General features: G+C 39.0%; 1 protein-coding gene across 7 annotated transcripts in view; it reads left to right on the forward strand.

Moving 5' to 3' along the window:
* Window positions 1-22997, forward strand: part of ANKRD17 (ankyrin repeat domain 17) — an 85618-nt gene that overhangs the window by 56328 nt on the left and 6293 nt on the right. For 3 of the 7 annotated variants that reach the window (XM_038178082.2, XM_038178087.2, XM_072037570.1), the window contains 15 exons: window positions 6713-6858; window positions 7960-8071; window positions 8250-8395; window positions 9607-9749; window positions 10437-10650; window positions 11749-11924; window positions 12758-12920; window positions 13504-13599; window positions 14738-14854; window positions 15652-15823; window positions 16642-17089; window positions 18093-18248; window positions 18478-18627; window positions 19129-20777; window positions 22610-22807. In XM_038178082.2, coding sequence (XP_038034010.1) covers window positions 6713-6858; window positions 7960-8071; window positions 8250-8395; window positions 9607-9749; window positions 10437-10650; window positions 11749-11924; window positions 12758-12920; window positions 13504-13599; window positions 14738-14854; window positions 15652-15823; window positions 16642-17089; window positions 18093-18248; window positions 18478-18627; window positions 19129-20777; window positions 22610-22807 — 4086 coding nt within the window. Of the gene's footprint in view, window positions 1-6709; window positions 6859-7959; window positions 8072-8249; window positions 8396-9606; window positions 9750-10436; window positions 10651-11748; window positions 11925-12757; window positions 12921-13503; window positions 13600-14737; window positions 14855-15651; window positions 15824-16641; window positions 17090-18092; window positions 18249-18477; window positions 18628-19128; window positions 20778-22609; window positions 22808-22997 lie in introns of all 7 variants that reach the window. The other 4 variants (XM_038178081.2, XM_038178086.2, XM_038178085.2 and 1 more) reach the window with 2 other exon arrangements.

A 22997-nucleotide genomic window follows, 5' to 3' on the forward strand; every position in this document is an offset into this window, starting at 1 on the left:
AGAAATAGCATTTGTACTTCTTTTCTGGTTTGGGGGGTGGATATACTAGAGATAAAAAGTTTTTCAGCCTGTCTGTAGCTCAGGAATGATGGTGCTGTTTGTTAGTACTTCTGGCTAGTTGACAGAGAGCTGACTTGAAGTGCTCAGAATAGGCTTTGAGCCTACATTATGCCTACAACTTGTAGCAAACCTTTAGGCTTGTCTTGAATGAGAGCTGCTGTAGTTGGCCTTGAATAGTGAACCATTAGGAAACTTTTACTTCTGTTCAGAAGAAAAGGCAGTAATTCCATTAACTTTTTTTCAGTATATTCATGGAAATTGTTGGTTTGTCAATGAAAAAATCTAGCCTAACCAAGTTTTTTGAGTTGCTCTGGAGATTTCTTTGCCCATGTTATATCAGAGCTTTAAGGCCTTAAAAGGTAGCAACTAAAAATAATGAAACAGGCCTTAAATACTTGGAAGTGTGAGCTGCTAGCATTGCTTTCCTTTACATGTGCTTTAGTTGCATGTAGTCCCGTTAGTGTAATGGCTGAAATACTCATTCTGAGTACTTGTTTGAGTACAAGTTAACTATTCAGGAATGCTGGGAAAAAATCATGTTACTTGATTGAAATTTGTTAGGGTGCTCTTTGTGAAACTGATGAATGTTTATTTTTAAAAATGCTCTCTGTCTTAACAAATCTCCTTTATAAGGAGACAGTGTAAGACTAATGCAGCATGTTCAGATGTGAGCTGGCAAAAAGGCAGGTCTCCAAAAATATTCTAGCCCAAAGGTGCAGAGGTGTGGAGCATCTCTTGCATGTACTGCAGGAATTAGGGGAATACAGTAATGGTGCACAGTGAATAGAGGATTTGGTAACTAGGAAATTCCAGGTGGTGATTGTTTGAAATTGGAACAATGCTTCTAAAACTGTGGGATGAAAATTAGGCTCCTAGTGAGTACTCTGATGTTTGGGCAAAGCCCCCTTAAAAATCACTGAAACTTACGGGAGACACAGATTCTATTCCGAAAATATGGTGTTAGTTTAAGCCTAGACACAAGAGTTGGAAGCTGTCAGTGAATACACATCCAACAGGAGACATGAGACGGTAGATAAAGCTACTTACGTCGTGATAGTGTGCACTGATGCTGAAGGTCTCTCATGTGGATCTGCTGGGATATGTGCCAAAATCAGATACTCAACTCAAGAGAGAAAACGTGGTTTGTGGGTAGCTATGAAGTATGCACACAATGCACTTTAAATATGACTTAAACCTTCAGTTAGAAGACACTTGCGATGTATTTAACTGCATGTAACATATTGAGGATCTGGGATTTTAGGTTGGCTGGCCCAAATCCAAGTGCTTGTGCATCCTTTTTGTGAAAGTCAGATACTTCCAATGAACATTTGAGTGAATGTATTTGTACTCCTTAGTCTCAGTTCTTAGTACATGAGCACACACGTGCAATTGGAAATGAGATCTAAATTGTGCTTTGGAAGGCCTTTGTGGGAAGTCTGTTATAGGCTGTACAAATGAAATTCCATCTCTATTTTTCTGCCAAGTGGTAATTTTCAAGAGAGCAGACAGACCTGACTATACAGCTCTGATGCCAAGTTTATTGCACGCTTCAGAACTTAGTGTGGAATGGAAATGGGTTCAGTGTAACACAAAATGTTTAAGCACAGCAGCGAAATACTTCAGCAGTAGTTTTCGGTACTGCTTTAATGGGAACCCTCTAGCTTATCCCGCATGGATACAAACCTCCTGTTCCTGAGGCAGTGACAGACACGTGAGGGTAGTTCCAGCACAGATGTGTGGCTTGCAGCACTAGGTGAGTTTCACCAGTTACAAAAACAATGCTACACCTTGGCTGAGTAAACTTTATGTAGTATTCATCTGTGTTTTTATTGCAAGTTGAATTGTCCCATGTTAAGTACTTTTTAGAACGAGGTCACGTGTGCAAACGCTCTTATTAGTGAGAGGCTAGGGTAAGATAGCAATGTTCCTGGTCAAGTGCTGTTGCTAGATCAACTCTGGGATGATAAAGTATATTTCCTTGTTACTATAGTAGCTAATTGGTGTTACCAGAGCTCTGCAGAAGTTGTCTGGAGACACAATGGGAAAATGTACTGACTTGAGGGTTTTGAGGTGATTGTGGCTTTTTGGGTTTGTTTTGTTGTTCTTTTTAAAGTAATAGGGAAATTGAAGAAGTAGTAAATAATCTTGCAGTTGCAATGTAGGGTTCCTTTCTGATCCTGCTGGAATCAATGACAAGCAGAGGGCTTGCTCTTCAGCTTCAGATGCTGGACAAGGTGTTTGCTTGCTGAGAGGCTGGGTGAATTAGAAGTGTGTTTTTGGCAGTGGAAAAGAGTTTATAAAACTCTTAACTCAAAATACTGCATATGTTAAATGATGTGTGATTTAAACCATCTTCTGTTTTTAATGCTAACCCTATGTTGAAGTAGATCACTGTTTCCAAAGGAGTATGTCTGGGAACAGCCTCACAAAGTATTTCTGGAATCTTGAAGTGCTTGATAGTTTAATTCCTGGAAGCTACCTTGTGAGCTGAGTCAGTGATAGTTTTAACTAGCTTAATTAATACATGAGAAGAGAATACACATTGACTGTTAGGTCTTACTGGGAACTCAACACTGGAAAAAAATACAAGAGAGAGCCAGCATCACAGCAAAATAACAAAATCGAATCCTATCTGCAATGCATGCAGGAGATCTGGAAAACTATAAGGATGGAAGCTTTTATGCTCTGGTGTGACTATGATCAGTTGTTGGCAATGGTTATGCTGTTCTTACAAATGGATGGTAGATACATTTAGACCATTGTTCTAGGAGTGTTAAGAGACTTGTGTCTATTGCTAGGCAGCTGGTTTTGTACGGGTTGAGCCTGTGGTAGCCTGCCTTTTAAGACTGGATCTTGACATGGAAGAATACTCAGAATGGGCTAGACTCTAACAAAAAATCATTGAATTAAAGAACACAACTGCGGTGTGGTTTTAGGGCTTCGTCTGCAGAGATCTTTGTGTATAGAAGTAATGCTATGTGTTTGTATTAGAATTCAGAACATTACTTGGGTCCTTGTAATTCAAGGCATGTTATGCATCTGAAGTGTTTGGTATTGATTTGTAAGCATGCTGGCAGGAACATAGCTTTTAATAACTTGAGGTACTAAAAAAGCAATCGCAGTATAAGATAGTGGGGGTAGATGAGAAGAAACTGAGGCTGTTGAGTTGCCTTAAAGCAAGTTGGAAGAAGCTGCAGTATCTAGTATTTTTTGTAACTTTATTTTATCAGTCCCTCATCTTGCCTCGTTGCAATGGTGGTGTGTGAAACAGCACTTTTATATGCTTACTGTTGAAGTTGTAAAGGAGATAAAGAATAAGCACATGAAAAGAATGCTGTGCCCACAATCAGACAACACTAGTATCAATCTTGATGGTTGACAAAGATAATAAGGTGTTTAGTTTCTGCAAGATACTGCACTTAGTGAAAATTGGAAGTATTCAAGGAAGGAACAAACTTGATCACCATAATAAAAAAAAATCTTCCTTTGTGAAGTGTCGGGCTTATTTTTAAAGGCATGTCTTTTATTTTAGGGCATGTAGATCAGTGAGGAGAGGAAAAAAAAACACATTGTCTCAGCTGCTACGTATCTTGTGTTTGTTTTGAAGTTTTTTGAAATTTTTTGTTAACTTGACTGTTGTCTTTCCTCCACTTGGCTTACACACGCAGCGTGTAAGGAAATATTTCTGAATGGTGGGGCTGCTGGGTTTGTGGGAGAAGGCAGCAGCTGCGATGTCCTTTTTTTATTTGAGCTAAGGAAAAGTTGAGATGTCCAGTGAGAAACCAGGACGAAGAGCAACAGTGCTACTAATGGCAATAAGTAAAAAACTGATTGCCCAGTGTCTTAACAAATGCCAAGACTTCAGTTTGGGTAGTCAAGCGGTGCTTGGGGTGGTATAAGCTGACAATTAAACTTCTTGGAGTTTTACCTTGTATAATTGTGTTGTTAAGATTGGTAGTTGCTCCTGTACCAAAGCAAGTGTATACTAAAACGCTTGAATTGTGAACTAGCTTTGAAGACATCGCTATCCCAGCCATACAGTTATGAGGGTCTAATATTGGAAGTGCAGTATTTGTTAAGTATTGCAACTGGTCTACTAAAGCAGATGGAGGGGCAGAAGGGAAGTACGAAGCTTTAGCTGTCGATGTGTTTAGACTTATTTCAAGATAAAGCTAGTTGGTTACTCTTATTTCACTGCTCAAGACTGGTGTAAAAACCTTTTGGTTTATTGAGAACATCTAATATTTCTGTTTGGACACAGTCAAGGTTCTAGTTCCTGCACTTGGCATGTTGATTAAAAGTAAGAACTCTGCATAGGTGATGTTTAAAGAAAAATAATCCAAGTTGTTAGCCATAAAAAATAGTACTTCAGTGAAATGTACTTCAGGGAGATGAACTGTTTATATATCTGTGAGTTATTTCTGAAGCACACTTGAGATATATTTAATGTGAGAACTGTAAGCCACCATGCATATTGATGGTCTTTTCTGCTAGCATTCATAAAAACATTTGCATATGGATTGTACAATAAAGGTTTTCTTCCCTGGGGAACGAGCTGTTGGCTTTTAAACACCTCTTTCCCCCTGCCCTCTCCTTCAGTGCAACGCAGTTGGTATAAGAGGCTTTACCTGAATTGATTTGCCCAACTAGCTTGATTTTTTTTCTTATTCTTTTTTAAATGCTAATAGTTTTAGTAGTGGCTCCTGTAATGCAGTGCGTAACAAAGTGTGTACTCCCCAGCCCATATATTGGGGTTCTAGTGGTAATCCTTAACAGCTGTAGAAATCCCTTGTGCTACTGTAGCGGGGTTCACATTTTTCATGGGTTCATTTTACCATCTTTTTCTGGTCCCTTGGGACCAGATCTGAGAGTAAAGAACTGTGTTTTTTTCATTCCATTACTGTTTTAAGCTGATAGAGCTTTCTCTTAGATCTTGGAGAAAGGCAAATTTATTCTTTTTTTTTTCTCCACAATTACTCATTATGGCCATGTGTGTAAATATGAGAACAAGAGTTCAAACATTATTATTTTCTATGAAACAAATGGGCTGCTGTGTTATTAATGAGGTTATATCTCTTTACAACAAGTATAAGAAAACAGATGAGTTTAAAGTAGGCTCTCTGCTGAATAATATTAGATGAGACTTGAGTTAGCTCTGTACAATACGAAGTTCCTGTACGCCACAGTTTTTGACTTTACATCAGTCAACTTTGGCTCAGCATCTGCTTTTTTCTTTTAATCCATACCTAGTTTGATTTTTTTTCTCGTAAGGTGAGAACAAAAGGTGATCTGATAGGAACATCAACGGAGGTTGGGTCTTGTTTTAGTCTTAAATATAATGTTAGGCATGTTTCTTATGCCATAAGTAAATTGTGTTTTTTTTTTTTGTTTCCTTTCAATGGCATTTGTTAGCTTTTTTGCTGGGATTTGTTATAGGAAGTCCAGAAATCAAATTAGTAATGGATTCAAAACACAGCTGCCTTGCAGAGAAGGGAGTTGGCATGATAGGCATGTTATGGTAAAATTTTTGTGACATCTGTTGAAAATGTTATCCCTTCTAACTAATTTTTAGAGCAAGTAGCCATGGGTGGTAATCTGGGACACAGCTGATTACTAAACCTATTTGAAAAATAAATGTGATCCCAAAAGTTGGGGATAAAGTAAAGGGGTGTTACGGAATACTGAAATAAGGTTACTCAGCGTTGTGTATTCAATCAGTGTGGACAATGTGTAAACCATATTTCTTTCATTTTTGCAGTTAAAGGTCCTTTTGTGAGCTTGTCAGGAGAATAGTATAGCACTTCTTCACTTTCTCCTTTTGCTGATCATACCTGATAAAGACTTGTAAAAATATGGGAGAAAAATCATGAAGAGAAAGCACTGAATTCCTTTAAGGAAAACTGGATTTTTTTTCCCCCAAAGGCTGTTTTAGTATCAAGTTACCTCGGTACTTGCAATCGTTATATGTATGAAATGAATTTCAGGGAAGTGTGGCGGTTGGTGCTATTTTGTGTCATGTCGATATACTGTCATCAACTGTAAAATGGTATTACCTTTTGCTTGTCCTAACCTCTTTGACCAAAGTCTCTGCAAAATGGCTGTTAAGAAGCTTCTACCTCACTAGTTTCAACAAGTTCTGCCATGTGAGCATCCTGGTGCTAGCTCTGCTGCTTTTTTTGTGATGTTTGGGGAAGGTGGTGGGTGTGGGGGAGGTAGTTGCACTTCTATGTGGGAATCCTTAAGCTGTTTTAAGGGGAAAAAAAAAAAAGCGTAGATAACCATTGATTTGACTTGTTTCACAGTTCAGCTTTTAAAGGTATGTAACTCCTGGTCCAAATAATGAATGACTTGTAGGAAAGATTTTTGATATATTAAAAAAAAAAAAGTATATCTATTCTGTAGTGGGCATCTAGAAAACATGACAATCTGATACTTATGTATTTCTTTGCTGATCTGATATAGTTAACCTTTTTTCTAATTGATAAATTCAAAGATTGGGATAAATGTGTGGAAAATATGCATTTATGAATAGTAAAGTATTTGGGGAGTTATGTCGATGGGAGTTTGGTCCCACTGGCTGCTTACGGTCATATTAAAAACGCAAGGTAAAATTTTTGCCTTTACTAAGTGTAATTATTCTGTTCAACAGCAGTGAGTGGAAGAGCATCTGCAATGTCAAACACTCCTACCCACAGCATTGCAACTTCTGTCTCCCAGCCTCAGACGCCAACTCCAAGTCCTATCATTTCTCCTTCAGCCATGCTACCAATCTACCCTGCTATAGATATTGATGCCCAGGTAAGCCTGCCATTGGCACTGCAGCATAGATGTGTAGCTGTTTTGCCTCTGTATCCTGAATAATTCATATGTAGTAAACAACGCTGTTGTATAATGAATTGGGTTTTAGAGACTTGATTAGCTTCTTTTGGAAAGCAAGCATAACTCTCTGGAGAGTTGCAACCCACTTTCCTCGGTGCTGTAACTGAACAAAAGGCAAAGTCATCGAATGATCAAACACTTCGTATTTCTTTTTCTTCTAAATACTTTTGGGGCGTGATTTCTGAAGACAAAAACAAGACTTACAATTTGTACACTGCTTTTCCCAGTTGTGCTTTAAGTTGGTGGCCAGTGACCACTAAGCTTGACAGAAGCATAAAAGTATTGAAAGAAACAATCATTTTTGTACTTGTTTTAGCAAGAGGATATAAGAGTTCTCCTTTCTAATTATAGAGAAGGTATATTTATAGAAGATAACTTTAAAAGCTACTACTTTATATTGAATTGCAGCTAGCTGGCCATCAAAAAAAAAATGCGCATACTACCTTGCATATATATTTGCGTGGTTTTAGACTGTACGTAACATGGTTAAGATGTTACGGCTGAGATACAGGCAGGGTGAATAAGAGGGAGGGTGGATTGTTGTGGATTGCAACAAGAGATTATTGTGGTTTAGTGAGAGAAGTCTCTGGGAAACCAGTTCTAGCTAGTTCAGCCACTCATGGCAATGGGCTTGGTTTCTGCAGGAGACTGCTGCCTCTGCCGTAACCTGATGTGCCTCCTTGGTAGACAACAATGCTTATCAGTACTGGGCTTGGTTATCTTGGGTCATAATAGTGTAAGTCAAAACTAAAACTATGCTCTCACTGATGAAATTTGTTTTGAGCAATCTCAGTTCTTGTGAGGTGTTCATAAATCTCCCAACAGAGTTGACTTGAGTAGCGGAATCCTGTTACGAAATTGAACACAAAAGTAAACTGAGGTACTTGATCAGTAGATGGGTCTTAAGCTTACAAAAAGTTTTTGTTGTAGATACAGTCATATTTGGCTATTAGGCCTTATAACAGAGTTTGTACCCTAAAAGGAATTATTTATCTTGTATATGGTGTCTGTTTCTTTTAGACTGAGAGTAATCATGACACCGCATTGACACTTGCTTGTGCCGGTGGCCATGAAGAACTAGTGCAAACACTGCTAGAGAGAGGAGCCAATATTGAACACAGGGACAAGAAAGGTAGGTATTTTGCTATGGCAGTACAGACCAATTCTAGCCTTCCAGTGTACCCCAGTAAATACACAATACATGTAGTCTTTATGTGAAGCTTTTAGGCTTGCTTTCTTGGTGGTTTAACATATGTCACTTAACCTGAAGTTAAGAATGCATATTCTTCAAACATTCTTTTTCATTCTAGGATTTACTCCACTTATTTTGGCTGCCACAGCAGGCCATGTGGGTGTTGTTGAAATTTTACTTGATAACGGAGCTGATATTGAAGCCCAGTCGGAGAGAACCAAGGACACTCCCTTGTCTTTGGCTTGTTCGGGAGGGAGACAAGAGGTGACGTAAAACTTAAGTCTTCAAAAGCAGGTTGTAGATAACGTTTTGTGTCAGTATTCCCAAGTATTTTTCCAGCATATCTGTAGTAATTTAATTCACCATGCTGTTTCAGGATGGTGTTTCTTAAAAAAAAAAAAAATAAAAATGTGAAGAGCTTAACATTTTTCAAGTTGTGTATTGCAACATGTGTGATAAATTTATTTTCCTATTTTAATAAGTTGGACCAGAGCTCTGAACAGACCTTATAACTAGGGGCTAGATATAGGGCTTCTACTAGCTTAATTAGATGTGAATAGGAAAGTAAATGGGATGAACGTTCCTGTTGAGAAGCTAGAGCTAGGCATGAATGGGCTTCGTATAGGAGCCAAAGGAATATGCTAGTTGATTCTGCACAGGACATAGTCTATCAGTGTACTGTAGATCTCTACAGTTAAAAATGATAATAACACCAAAACATTTTTCAAATGATTGATCGGAAGTAAATGTATGGGAAGTCTTTTTAATGTTATCAGAAATACTGTGTTCTCTGACTTCAGAAGAAAATTAGAACATATGATCAGAAACAAAAAATGTTTTTTTTATTTGTTTGTTTGTTTTGTTTGTTTTTTACAAATTTCAAGTGTGTGTTTCTGTTAATGCTTCTATTTGGGTTGTAAAGGCCCCAAGGAAAGCTATAGAACCTGATGCAGAATACTGTGGTTTTGCTAGATAATTACTTCCTTAGACAAAATGTTACTAAAAGTTGCTAGCTCTTTATTGCCTTTCAGAAGATGTCAAATACCTGATTTCAAGTCAGAGTTCTGTAATGAAAAAGCTTTTGGCTTCAGCTCTGTCGGACCAATCAAAACACGTTTTATGCTTGCAAGATGAAAGTGGAACAAGTGATACATTGGAATGTATCACAAGTGAAGCATTGGAATGGGCTGCCTAGGGAAGTGGTTGAGTCACTATCCCTGGAGGTCTTTAAAAGACATTTAGATGTAGAGCTTAGTGATATGGTTTAGTGGAGGACTTGTTGGTGTTAGGTCAGAGGTTGGACTAGGTGATCTTGGAGGTCTCTACCAACCTACATGATTTTGTGATTCTGTGAAAAATGCTTTCTCTCTGGGAGATGTCAACAGCATATTTAGGTTTTGAAAAGCCCTGGATAGATTTGTGTCAGATTTGCAAGTTTGAGAGAAAACAAGATGTTATTTTTCAAAACACTGCAGGTGGTGGAGTTGCTGCTAGCTCGAGGGGCAAACAAAGAACACAGGAATGTCTCGGATTACACACCTTTAAGCCTCGCTGCTTCTGGTGGCTATGTGAACATTATCAAGATTCTGCTAAATGCTGGGGCAGAAATCAATTCCAGGCAAGTTTCCTTTTCACTGCTTCTTCATGGTCTTTACCCTTCCCAAAAGGCTTTCTTGATAACTAAGTAGAACAAATTACTGTTTATTACATGAAAGCAAGCAATGTATTATCTTACCTGTATTAGGCTTCATGTAGGAAGGAAGGGTTTTGATTGTGATTTTTCTAATGCTTGCTTAACTTCCATCTCCCTCTTCTGTATTTTGATAACTTCTGTCCTATATCATATTTTATCAGTTGTCCTTGATTCAAGATAGAAATATTTCTTCTTGCTCTGGTTTGCCTTCCAGTTTGAAATTACCTCTGGGTTAAATAAGAGCAGGTTTTTGTTCCTGATGCCTACTTTAAGGAAAGGTTGTGTATGTGTGTTTGCATTTATGTAATGCTTCTTGCATCCATTGAATGGGAGAAAGTAGCTCAGCCATGCACTGTACAAGTCAAAACATTAAAGCAAAAGTTAAGCTCGTGATAAGAGAGACCTTGCAATTTACAGCAATTAAAATGCAACATACCTGTTATCTTTTAAATGGAAGTATTTGTCCAAAGCTGCTGTCAAGAACCTTTTGTTATTTCAGTAGCAGTTACTTTGTAGACTTTCAGTCTTGGTTAAGTACTCTGTTTTCACTCTTTTTGTTCAAGTCATTTCAGATATGTGATTGATTCGAGTTTTTTTTCTCTCTTCTTTCAGAACTGGTAGCAAATTGGGCATTTCTCCCTTAATGTTGGCAGCCATGAATGGGCACACTGCTGCTGTGAAGTTATTACTGGACATGGGCTCTGATATAAATGCCCAGATAGAGACCAATAGAAATACAGCACTGACTCTAGCTTGCTTCCAAGGGAGAACTGAAGTGGTTAGCCTGCTACTTGATAGAAAAGCTAATGTGGAACATAGAGCTAAGGTAAGAAGCAAATACATCTCCAGAAAGATATGCTTGAAAGTCTTGACTTCACTGTGGTCATCTGATGACTTCCTTGCCTTTTATGCATGCCCCTTGGAAGTGAACAGAACCGGCCAAGTCCACATCAGCTATAGCTCAATTCAGTATTTCTGACACTGACAAAAAGACAATGTAACAATAACGGCTGTATTTGAAGACCTACTATTTCCATGCAGCTCAGTGAAAGAGAAGCAGTTCTGAAGTATTACTTCATCTTCAGGTGCTTACAAGCAGAAGACAAGTAATCCATTAACCTGAAAAAAAAGAATTTAATTCAAAAAGTCAAGATTCTTGATCTAGGTTGTTGTGCTCATGGTGTAATCTGTCTAGCTGCTTCTATCCATGGCGGTAACAGAATTGAAATGGAAATTTGCGATTCTGTGAGTCTGTCTGTTGATCCCAGCTTTTGAAATTGCAGGGAAGACTGTTTAGTAGAAAAATTACTAGAATACTGAAAACTAAATTAAAATGAGAGGAAGAAAAAAAAAACACAGACGTGCCATAGATGTGGCATCCTGTTCTCCTTTTCCCCTGTTTGTAGTTATTGCCAAGGAGAAGCTCAGAGGGAGCTGTTCAGTGCTTGCTTATGGTAGGTATCCTTGCTAAAGTAATGTGCCCTTGACCTGGCCAGGCATTTTCTGGATGTTGCTATGTAGGATCTCTTAAAGAAGGTAGGAAATGGGGTTTGCATCATCTGTACAACATCCTGTGTGGTACTTTGCTGATATTCAGCTGTATCAGATTGGTTGTGTTGGTTCTGAGATAACGTGACAGCAGCAGGTTTTGAGTGTCTGTCAACATTGTGTAGCAGTGGAAGGACACTGTGCACTGTCTTTCCTCCCAAGTGCTGCTCAGTGAAAGCTCTTCTCAGTGCAGCTGAAGAGGATTGCTCCTACAAAACACTAAGCTATTACAAAATTGGCCAGGTAACAATTAGAGGCTCTATAGCAGAACTTGAAATGTGCTTCTGGAAGTAGAAATCAGTCCTAGCTCTTAGGTGAACATACCCCCCACTTCCTTCAAACTCATTGCTTGTTTTTTTCTGCTTGCTTGTCATAGACTGGTCTTACACCATTAATGGAAGCAGCTTCTGGTGGATATGCAGAAGTGGGCAGAGTACTGCTGGACAAAGGTGCAGATGTAAATGCTCCTCCAGTACCTTCCTCAAGAGATACAGCTTTAACCATTGCAGCAGACAAAGGGCACTACAAATTCTGTGAGCTTCTTATTAGCAGGTACTGTGTCCCTTCCAACCCCTGGAATTCTGTGATTCTGTATTTGAAAGTGTGCTGCTTAAAGATGATCCTATCCTGAATGTACTCTTCTCTAACCTGTATGTTCCAATATATGCTGTAGTAAGAAATAGGAAAGGTTTTGTCTGTTGACCATTAGTAGCTACATAATTTTATTTAGCGAGAGTGATCAAGGAAAGTTCTGTTTAGTGTTCGAGTTCTTGTGTTTGCCTGAGCAGATGGACTAAGCTTTTTTTTGTCTCCCTGACTTCTAAATGTCAGAAATAAACAGTTTCTTGTGAAGTTCACATTTATGGTCTGTGTACACCTGACACCTCCATTTTAGATAGCAGTGTAAAATTGGTAAAAAGCACAAGATGTGCACTTTTTTTTTTTTTGAGATAGATTGATCACAAAACATATTCAGAGTCATTGTTGCTTGAGCAACTTTTGGTTACGACGCTTTCCAAGTAGTGGCACCAGCTGTTGGCTTTCACTTGCAACATCAGAAGTTGTTCTCAGTGAGTTTTTGAGGAATAAAGTATCCTAATGGATGGGAGTTAATGAGGTAATTAGCAAATCTTTTGACAGCTGACAAACAGTAAGATTCAGAGTATTAAAATGATTTTTAGGCCAACTGTAGGTTCTTAACAGCATCAGAGAAACTAAAGATATAATTTCAGAAGCTGAGGCACTGTGGATGCATGTTTCCTGTTCAAGTGGGTATCAAATTAGCCTAATGTTCTTAGGTGTTGCATGTATTTTTTGCAAGTCCAGTTGATGTAAGTAACTAAAATTTAATTCACTGTTTTGATTCAACATGTTTGTTTTTGCAGAGGAGCTCACATAGATGTCCGTAACAAGAAAGGGAATACTCCACTGTGGCTGGCAGCAAATGGAGGGCATCTAGATGTTGTCCAACTGCTAGTTCAAGCTGGAGCAGATGTGGATGCTGCTGATAACAGGAAAATAACTCCTCTTATGGCAGCCTTTCGAAAGGTAGAATGCAAAGTTAAGCTTTGGTCTTGATTAATACTGTCTTGATCATTTGTACATGGTGAGAATAAACAGAACATAACTGACAAACTGTGTTTTTAAAAATGTGAAGTCATTTTAATATTTAGCATTGAATGTTCAAAAACAGGTATGTATGTTAACTGTATGGTGTCTGTGTTAAATTCTAGTAGAAATTTGCTTGATGGGCATCATACAGTCTGGTTCTCATGGGTCAGAGAGGAGAAAATGGACAGCAATGTATTTGTGTGAAGAGGTGGAATATGAGATAGAACTAGAAAAATCACTTTATAAAAATTGGATTGGATTCTTACACAAGAGAGGATGAGCACTTTACAAACTAACTTTGATTTAGTCCAACTTGACTTGAGATGATTCTTTCCACAAGAGTGTAGTTCAAGTGCTGTAGTAGATTCTTACAGTCATTTCCAATTTATAGCTGTAGGTTGCCAGAGCCAGGCATTTGAAAACTACCAAAAATAGAATACAGAAGTATATGAAATTACAGTTGTACCAAGATCAACTTGAGAACAGATTCTTTAATTACTTGTCCATTTCTTTTTTTAAGGGTCATGTAAAAGTGGTGCGCTACCTAGTAAAAGAAGTAAACCAGTTTCCATCAGATTCGGAATGTATGAGGTACATAGCAACGATTACTGATAAGGTAAGATTGTAAGAAAGAAAATATTTCAGAAGGAACAGTACTGTTACTCAGCTTTAGAGTAGATATTTTAAATACTTTTTAGCTTGGCGCACCAAATTTCAGCCAAACGATAAGTCCCTTTGAAAAATGTTCAGGGGAAAATGCATGGAAAAAATGGGAGCACGTAGCCACTGTAACTTAGTAAACCTTTGTGGTGTGAATGGAGTAGTAAGGGCAGTGTTGTTTAATGTGCATGTTTATTTTCGAGTGTTCTCCATGTCCTTTCCTCAGACTGCTCTGAATTCCTCCTGTTGAGTATGTTTCTATTGAATTTATGATGACTTTTTCAGTGAGGTAGAGCTAATTAACTTCTGCCAAGAGAGTGAGCTTAAGTATGAAGCTTCATGCTTACATTAAAGCTTGTGCAAGAAGGAAAATTGAAACCATACTTCACAATAAAGCTTTTTTTTTTTTAAACAGCTTATTAGGTGGCCCTTCAGCCTACATGACCAGGGCGAAGAAGTATTTTGTAAATAAGAAATAGAAATAAGGAGAGCAATTGGTAGAGAAATGTGGCCATAATATTTCTTTATGGGGTTCAATTTATGTTATGAGCATGTTGAGGCTGAAGAAGGGCAGATGCTTAAATTGATATGTGTTTTACTGCCAGTAGCAGTGACCAATGGTCATTTGCATGATGCTGGCTACCCTATGCATTTAAACCTATTTACTGCCATCCTACTAATATACGTTAGTGAGTAGTACTATAATACAGAAATATTTCCCAAGAGATGGGGGATAGCGTTGGAGAAGGCTACTTTGTCAGCCTTTTAACAATTTGCAGTTGGCATTATGGTCTTATTCTGGAATGGAAGGAAAATCAATTCCATCTCTATAATGATGCTATGTCACTACTCACTCAAAAAATCAATGAATGAATCGTTTGCAGCTTATTTACCTACGAGAGGTTAACTTAGTATTAACATGGATGTTTGTGATAGTACTGCAGTGGCACAATGCAAAACTTCTCTCCCTTAAAATTCTCGTGTGCAAGTAATGAAGCAGTCAGTAAATCACTAGTGTAAGCTTGAGAGTGTATATTCGAACACATGTCGTTTTATTTCTTCAAATAGAAGGTTCTTGGACTTTATCATTTTAGGAGATGCTGAAGAAGTGCCACCTGTGTATGGAATCAATTGTTCAAGCCAAAGATAGACAGGCTGCTGAAGCCAACAAAAATGCAAGCATTCTTTTAGAAGAGCTGGACTTGGAAAAGGCAAGTTAAGAGTTTGGAGTTGTGAATATTTATTTGATTAAAATTCCAGTTTCACCTTCCTTCAAGATCCTAAGATCTGTGAAAGTCTGTACTGAGTTATAGGAGTGTTTGTAATCATTGCAGTTGGAGTGTCTAGAGATGAACATAATTATTAAGGTTATCTTTGTACTTTACTTCCTGACTGATTCATTGGATCAGGAGACTGATAAAGCAATTTCCTCTGCAGTACTGTATCAAAAAAGGATTTTTAAGTAGAATATTTTTGTCAGACACATAAGTAAGCATTTTCCAGTGACATTAGTATGGATTTTAGGTCTAAAGCCTGTTTTGTCTTTAATAAAGCGAAATAGATTAATCATGTTCTTGGAAGCCATCGTACCGTAGCAAAAATGTTACAGAAAAATCTAAGTAGAAGTGTAGTGTCAAACGAGTGCACATTTTGTACCCAAGCTAGCTGAAGACATTTCATGTTCTAATATTTGAAAGGGACATGTGTTTGGACTGTACTGCTGAGATGCACAAGGTTGTGTAAAGAATCCTGAAAAATCATTTTAGATAACTTGCTTATTTTGTGCAGTGTTCTCTATTTCTACACTAACCTTCTGTTAACATGAGCGAACAATCTGTTTGGAAGATGTAAATGTGTAGAAATATATATAGATCATAGAATTGAGCTTTGGCTTCATAAATGTGTTAGCCTAAAACACAAGTTCAGCTTCTTAATAAATAAAAAGCATCTACATTTCTTGAAATGCACGGTCCATCCTGTAATGCTGTTCAATGTGCTTGACTTGTAGCTGCGGGAAGAAAGCAGAAGATTGGCTCTGGCTGCCAAAAGAGAGAAAAGAAAGGAAAAAAGGAGGAAGAAAAAAGAAGAACAAAGAAGAAAGCTAGAAGAAATAGAAGCAAAAAACAAAGAGAATTTTGAACTTCAAGCTGCTCAGGAGAAAGAGAAGCTAAAAGCTGAAGGTGATGTAAACCATTTGCTTTGTTTGTGAAACATGCATCTGATTCTATTTCCAGTATTTCAATGGCTTTTCTTGTCAAAACTTGAATACGGTCTTTATGACCTGCTGAGCTTTGCATTTGTTTACATTTTGTTTACATTTTCTGTGAAACCCATAGATGAGCATGATGACTTCTCCAGTGTCTTGGTGTGGCTAGAGACTGCTGATAGAAGCTTCAGTGAGAGTTGCTGGTTAAGTTTACCACAGGGAAGACTTGAGCATGTTTCTTCTTCCAGGTCCCGATACCTGAAACTTGTCCAAATAACTCCTTTGCTCACAAACTAAATGATAATTTGGATCAGGTGAAAAAAAAACAAGCAACATTAAATTCCAAACGTGTGCCATTTCTTTATCCATTCAAATACCAGCTCTTTTCTGTCCCGAGCTTCATCTCATATGTTGTGCTGAGAAATGGTCTTCACTGATAGTTCCATGACTCTGGTAGGCTAAAAGAAAAAGGAGTACTTGACAACTTTGTTTCTGTGGTTTCATGTTTGTTTGTACTGTAATTGCTTCTGTTGCTGTCTTTCATGTCTGATTTTAGTTTCACATTTGTTGCAAGATAAGAAATACTAGATGAGTTACCATAAACAGGGGAGAGGCTCCATGGTATGACATGTATACTAGTTTTACAGATGTTTGCTTAGTTAGTGGTTCTGCTTGTTTCTTTTAAGGTTGCTAATGAGTTATTAGACATGACAAGTGTGATTTGGAACACAAAACCACACAGGCTTTTCTCAAGCCAGCTGAATTAGTGATGGTTTTTTATTCTTCCATCAGATGATCCAGAGGTCCCAATGGAACCTCCTAGTGCTACCACTACAACCACCATAGGTATATCTGCAACTTGGACGACTTTAGCGGGTTCTCATGGGAAAAGGAATAATACCATCACCACAACAAGCTCCAAAAGGAAAAACAGGAAAAACAAAGTAGCCCCTGATAATGTTCAGATCATATTTGATGACCAGCTCCCAATTTCCTATGGCCAACCAGAAAAAGTGAATGGTGAATCTAAGAGCAGCAGTACTAGCGAAAGTGGCGATAGTGACAACATGAGGATTTCCAGCTGTAGTGATGAAAGCAGCAATAGCAACAGCAGCCACAAAAGTGACAATCATTCTTCCACAGCCGTTACTAACACACAGAGCAACAAAAAGCAACCATCGGTCCTTGTCACTTGCCCAAAGGATGAGAGGAAAGCAGTTACTGGCAAATCATCTATCAAGTAAGTTGCTGTGACAATGTACACCTATTTAAAGTGGTTGTTGCCTGACATTTGCAAGTTGCATGCTTAACTCTGCGGACGTGGCATATTTAAATTATTTTTTAGGAAGAGAACAAGGCCCTGTGTCTTTGCTGTAGTGCGTGAGGAGTGTAATAACTTTTGCAGTTTGACTATGAACTGAGTAGTAGGTTCTGAAGGGGAGTCATGATTGTGGATATGAAACTTAGAGAACTGTTAGGTTACTGGGAGATGTAAGCATCTCAGTTGAAGCCACCTCCTCTTAATGCAATGCTTTTTGTGCTATGTGGTAGCTGCTTTGTTTTTTTTTTTTTTTTGCTGTCTTCCTCTTCCAGGCTTGCCTAAGGCTACTCTGGCTTTAATGTAAAGGTTTGAGCTGGAGACAGCCTAGAAGTACTTTCCTGCCTTTTGAGGAACTGTACGATATCAGTGTAATTAACAGAGCTTTGCAGAGACCTCTGTGCTAGCTCTAGAACCCAAACCCATTTGGATACACTCAAGTTGAACTGCTGGTGAGCAGTACTTGTTCTAAAATGCAATGTATCATTTCAGCCACTGTATGGTACTTTCAGAACCACAGGTCTCAACACTGAGATAACTTGGTATTTCACGAATTGTGGTGTTTTGGTGGAAAAAAAAAAAAGGTGTTGAGCAGTAGGGATATATTCCTTGGAAATTCCAGTTCCTGGGATACAACTATCATTTAAGTCTGCATAAGCAATGTTGTAACTTTGTAGTGGGTGCTGACACCACACAAATGCTTTACAAAAAGAAAGTAAATCCTTGAGCTCTTTCTAGGGGATGGGGGGTGATGGTAACCTACTTTTAACCCAGTGTTGTTATTAACCTGGGTTGTGCGCTCTAATTTTTGTGTGTTCCTTGTGCTGAAAGAGAAGTTTTGGTGGGCTGGAGATTGAGCCAAAAGGAAGTCATTCTTGTTGTCTTTGTGACCCTGCGTATTGAGAGAATTTCCTTTCTTTTAAAGGTTGTCTGAAGTTATCAGCGAAGTGACAAGTAATTCCTTGTCTACTTGCACAAAATCTGGTCCTTCTCCCCTTTCTTCTCCAAATGGAAAGCTAACCATCGCTAGCCCTAAACGTGGTCAGAAAAGGGAAGAAGGGTGGAAGGAAGTTGTAAGAAGGTAAGCAAAACCTTCCCCTAATTTTATCTCACATATGTCCCTTTTCAGATCATTTTAATTAGAGATCATTTTAATTAGTGTAGACCTCTCTGGGGCTAGTGAATGCAGTTCTTCCTAGAACAGGTTTTTGCTATGTAGGTTTAATCTTCATAATGTCCTTGCGGCTAATCTGCCCATTTTTTCATGCCATCGAAGTGTTTCCTAGCTAATGTTGTTTCTTCTTGTATAGATCCAAGAAGGTTTCTGTTCCATCAACTGTCATATCCAGAGTCATTGGCAGAGGAGGATGCAACATCAATGCTATACGTGAGTGCACAGGAGCACACATAGATATTGACAAACAGAAGGACAAAACTGGAGATAGAATAATAACAATAAGGTAAGCAGGCCACTCCATCTGTTCGTTCCTGTGAGGATTTTCTCTTGGCAGAACATGCTTCTGTATAGAAAAATTGAAAGGTTTGACTTGATTGTCCCTTGGAAAAAACAGATGCTGCTTTAGGCTAGTGGAGACAAATGATGTGAAGGGAAACAGAGATGAACTATGGGTCTTCCAACTTTGCCTTTGTACAAAAGAAACCTTTGAAGATGAGGTGGAGAAGGCGGATATGTACTTGTTCTGTGCATGTCTAAATATGTAGGCATACTTAGACAAATAAACTTTCTAATGAGGCAGTTTTTTGTTTTTTTTTTGATTAGAGTACTCAACTTGGGCTTCTTAAATAACAGTCAGTAGCAAGAAAATGCCAACCTCACTCCTGAGAGGGTTTTTTTTTGCTGTTAGCATGACAGAAGACAGGCTGGATACTGTGCTTGAGGTACTTTAATGTGTGTAAATGTTTTATGTGCACTTTCTTTTTCCCCTCCTCTTGTTCTTTAGGGGTGGCACAGAATCAACGAGACAGGCCACACAGTTGATTAATGCCTTGATTAAAGACCCAGATAAAGAAATCGATGAACTTATTCCAAAGAACCGCTTGAAAAGTTCTGCTGCGAACTCCAAAATAGGGTCATCAACACCTGCCACCACTACAGCTGCTAACAGTTCTCTCGTGGGGATCAAAGTGACCACCGTAGCTGCTTCATCAACATCTCAGACTGCCTCTGCGCTCACCGTGCCTGCAATTTCTTCAGCATCCAATCACAAAACCATTAAGAATCCAGTGAATAACGTGCGGCCTGGTTTCCAAGTCTCTCTTCCATTAGCATATCCTCCTCCGCAGTTTGCACATGCTTTACTCGCTGCTCAGACTTTCCAGCAAATCCGTCCACCTCGGTTGCCCATGACCCACTTTGGAGGTACTTTCCCACCAGCTCAGTCCACGTGGGGGCCGTTTCCCGTTAGGCCACTGAGCCCCGCAAGAGCTACCAACTCACCTAAGCCTCACATGGTGCCTCGCCATAACAGCCAGAACAGCAGCGGTTCTCAGGTGAATTCGGCAAGTTCTTTGACAACTAGTCCAACAGCTACAACAAGTTCAGTGGCTTCTACTGTGCCTGGTTCTTCTGCAAACGGCAGTCCAAGTTCACCTTCAGTCAGAAGGCAGCTTTTTGTCACAGTTGTGAAGACGTCAAATGCCACGACAACCACGGTGACAACCACAGCAAGTAACACCAGCACAGCGGCTACGAATGCCACATATCCAATTCCTACTGCCAAAGAACACTACCCTGCATCTTCCCCGTCATCTCCTTCTCCTCCTGCACAGCCAGCAGGCGTTTCTAGAAGCAGTCCTTCAGACTGTGCAGCCACCTCTCCGAATAAAGGTGCACCTTCATCTGATCAGGAAGTGGGTAGTCCGCCAGCAGTAGAAGTGAGCAGCTCGACCAGCAGTAGGCAGCCCAGTACAGGTTCTGGGAGTACTTCTGTGCACCCTGTTCATCAACAGCCTCCGGGAACTCCTCTGCAAGAGGCAAGACCCCCTCTTCAGCAACCTCAGGTTCCTGCACCAGATCCTCGAATGGTTGTGCCTCCCAATTTAGCGGCAACAAGCTCATCTGCTCCTGTGGCAGGTCCAACAAATGCCCCGATGACCTATCCCATGTCTCAGACATCAATGGGGTCTTCTCAGCCTGCAGCTAAGATGGAAACCCCTGCCATCAGACCGCCTGTCCATGGAACTGGTGGTGTCCATAAGAATCCAGCTCCTGTGCAAAATTCTTCTGTCGCAGTCCTCAATGTTAATCACATTAAAAGGCCCCACAGCGTTCCTTCTTCAGTGCAGCTTCCTTCTACCTTAAGTACACAAAGTGCTTCTCAGAATTCAGCCCATCCAGCAAACAAGTCCATGGGTAACAATTTCAGTGCTACTTTACCATTTGGGCCCTTCAGTACGTTGTTCGAAAACAGTCCGACGTCTGCTCATGCCTTCTGGGGTGGTTCTGTCGTTTCATCTCAGACAACGCCAGAGTCTATGCTGTCAGGAAAGTCTTCATTTTTGCCAAATTCAGATCCTTTACATCAGTCTGATACTTCCAAAGCCCCAGGTTTTAGGCCACCATTACAGAGGCCAGCTCCAAGTCCCTCAGGTAAGTCTGTGTTTTGTGTTTGTATCTTCATAATGTATTCTTCTAATAACTGCTGCGTGTTTTCATTTTAAAGACTTAATACTTTCTGCCTCAGCTTTTGTGGTCATTTGTGGTAAATCACTGTCTGCCCTGCAATGAAAGCATGCTCTAATACAGTTTATTGTTCTTGTTTCTGTAGGCATAGCTGAGTTCATCTTTCTTTTAAGTGCCACCTGTCAAATCCCATAACTATTTAGGAGCTGATGAGCTTGATAAAAGTTGAGCTGTATTCTTTGCCGTTCCACTCTACTCTTCTGCAATAGCTGAGATAATAAAACACTTTGCTGTTGTTTCCACCTTCTTTCTGTGCCACCAGCTAATAACTATTCTGGTTTGTGATAACTTTCTGCTTGTTCTTAGACAACAGAAACATTTACGCCCTCTTCAAAGTGTTAGGCTGATTAAAAAAATAAATGTATCCCTGTTTTAATGTGGGCTTAGAGAGAAGGTGTATTCTCTTAAATACTAAATTCAATTTAAAATATAATAATTCCATGGACTTGCTGACTTCTGTAGCAAGATTTTTAGCCTTCTGCACAAATAGAAGCCAAGGAGTTGTCACAGAATTTGTTCTGAAGCTCCCAGAAAGTACACACACAGTTCATACCATCTGTGCTTGTTTTAGTAGGATCTTTGAGTTGGTAGTGTAGCTTCACTTATCAACTGAGAAATTTAACAGCTAGTTTTCCATGCTCTGTAAATATAATAATGTTGAGGAGCTCTTGAGGAACTACCCACGAATTTTGGGCAACTTAGTATCTTTTTTTTTTATTTGTTTGGACTTTTGCACATGCATATGCTATATATCACTTGAATATGCCCATCAGGTTTCTGAGTAAAATCAGTGCTCTGACCATGGTAATACCATGATCTCAACAGTTTGGAAACCTGTAGGAGCAGTAGGTGAGGTTGGAAATGTCTGTAGAGTCAGGGAGTGTCACATCAGTTTGTAGGAGATAACCTGAAGAACTTGATGGAAAAGGTTGGATTTTCATAAGGGGTGGTGCAGAGGAGGCAGCTGCTGTGCTATTTTATTCTTCTGCCTGTTTGTGGTGAAATAATTTTTTCCAACTATGACTACAAATAATAAACTTTTAAAAATAGCTTTGAGTAGGAAAATGATCCAACTGTCACATCAGTTGGACATAAAGCTTTTTTGTTCACTGGGTCATAAAATTCCTGTTTGTTTTTACATTTCTTCATTGAGAATATTAAGAGGATAGTATTGCTTATAGTTTGGACACCTCAGCTAAGGTGAGTTGCTCTTGTAGAGTTGGTGCCACTGGGTCTTAATAAGGTGCCTTTTTATTAAGCAAAGGAAAATGGATCTCTGGATTGGAAAAACAATCACTTCAGTGTTGGTCAAGGTGTATATATAGAAATTGTTTTCCAGTAAAATGAAATGTGTATGGGAAAAAGTCATCAAATTTTTAGTATTACCTCAGTTTTCCCTTGTACCTACAAAAATTTAAATTACAAGGTAATGAGACAGTTATCTTTCTGATGTCCACTTACATCAGAAGACATTGTGTTCATTAACTGATTTCCATTTGAGGTATCTGCATGGTAACATGAGTCATGGGTGATTTATGTACAGCACAATTGATGCGTACTATTGAAATTTGTGGAGCATGAAGCTTAAGACTCCCAATTACTTTGAAAAATAATAAGAGAAAATCCTAACTGTTTGGGTACAAGTTTTCCTTCTTTCCTAGTTTTTTCCCTGACACGAGAGACCTTTTTCATAGAGATCTGGCAATAATGGGAGTCACTTCTGCCAATTTCTCTCATAGGTATTGTCAGTATGGATTCACCCTATGCTCCTGTAACACCTTCTTCTACACACCTGGGTAACTTTGCCTCAAACATTTCGGGAGGTCAAATATATGCACCTGGGACACCTCTTGGCGGAGCACCTGCAGCTGCTAATTTTAACAGACAACATTTTTCCCCACTTAGTTTATTGCCTCCATGTTCATCAGCATCAAATGGTGAGTTCTAGTCAGCAAGAAATTAGTTGAGAAGCTATTGTATTAATAGGAAAAAAACAGCCTGGTACTGCCTATTTTAGGTAGGCTTTTCTGGCTCTGGTTATTTTTAACTTCAGGGTTTTTGATATTTTCTAAACCTTTAGGCAGCCACAGATTGAGATGTTTTTTACAGGCAGCTAGAAATCAAAAC

Source organism: Anas platyrhynchos, chromosome 4 (assembly GCF_047663525.1).
Source record: "Anas platyrhynchos isolate ZD024472 breed Pekin duck chromosome 4, IASCAAS_PekinDuck_T2T, whole genome shotgun sequence".
Classification (NCBI taxonomy): Eukaryota; Metazoa; Chordata; class Aves; order Anseriformes; family Anatidae; genus Anas; species Anas platyrhynchos.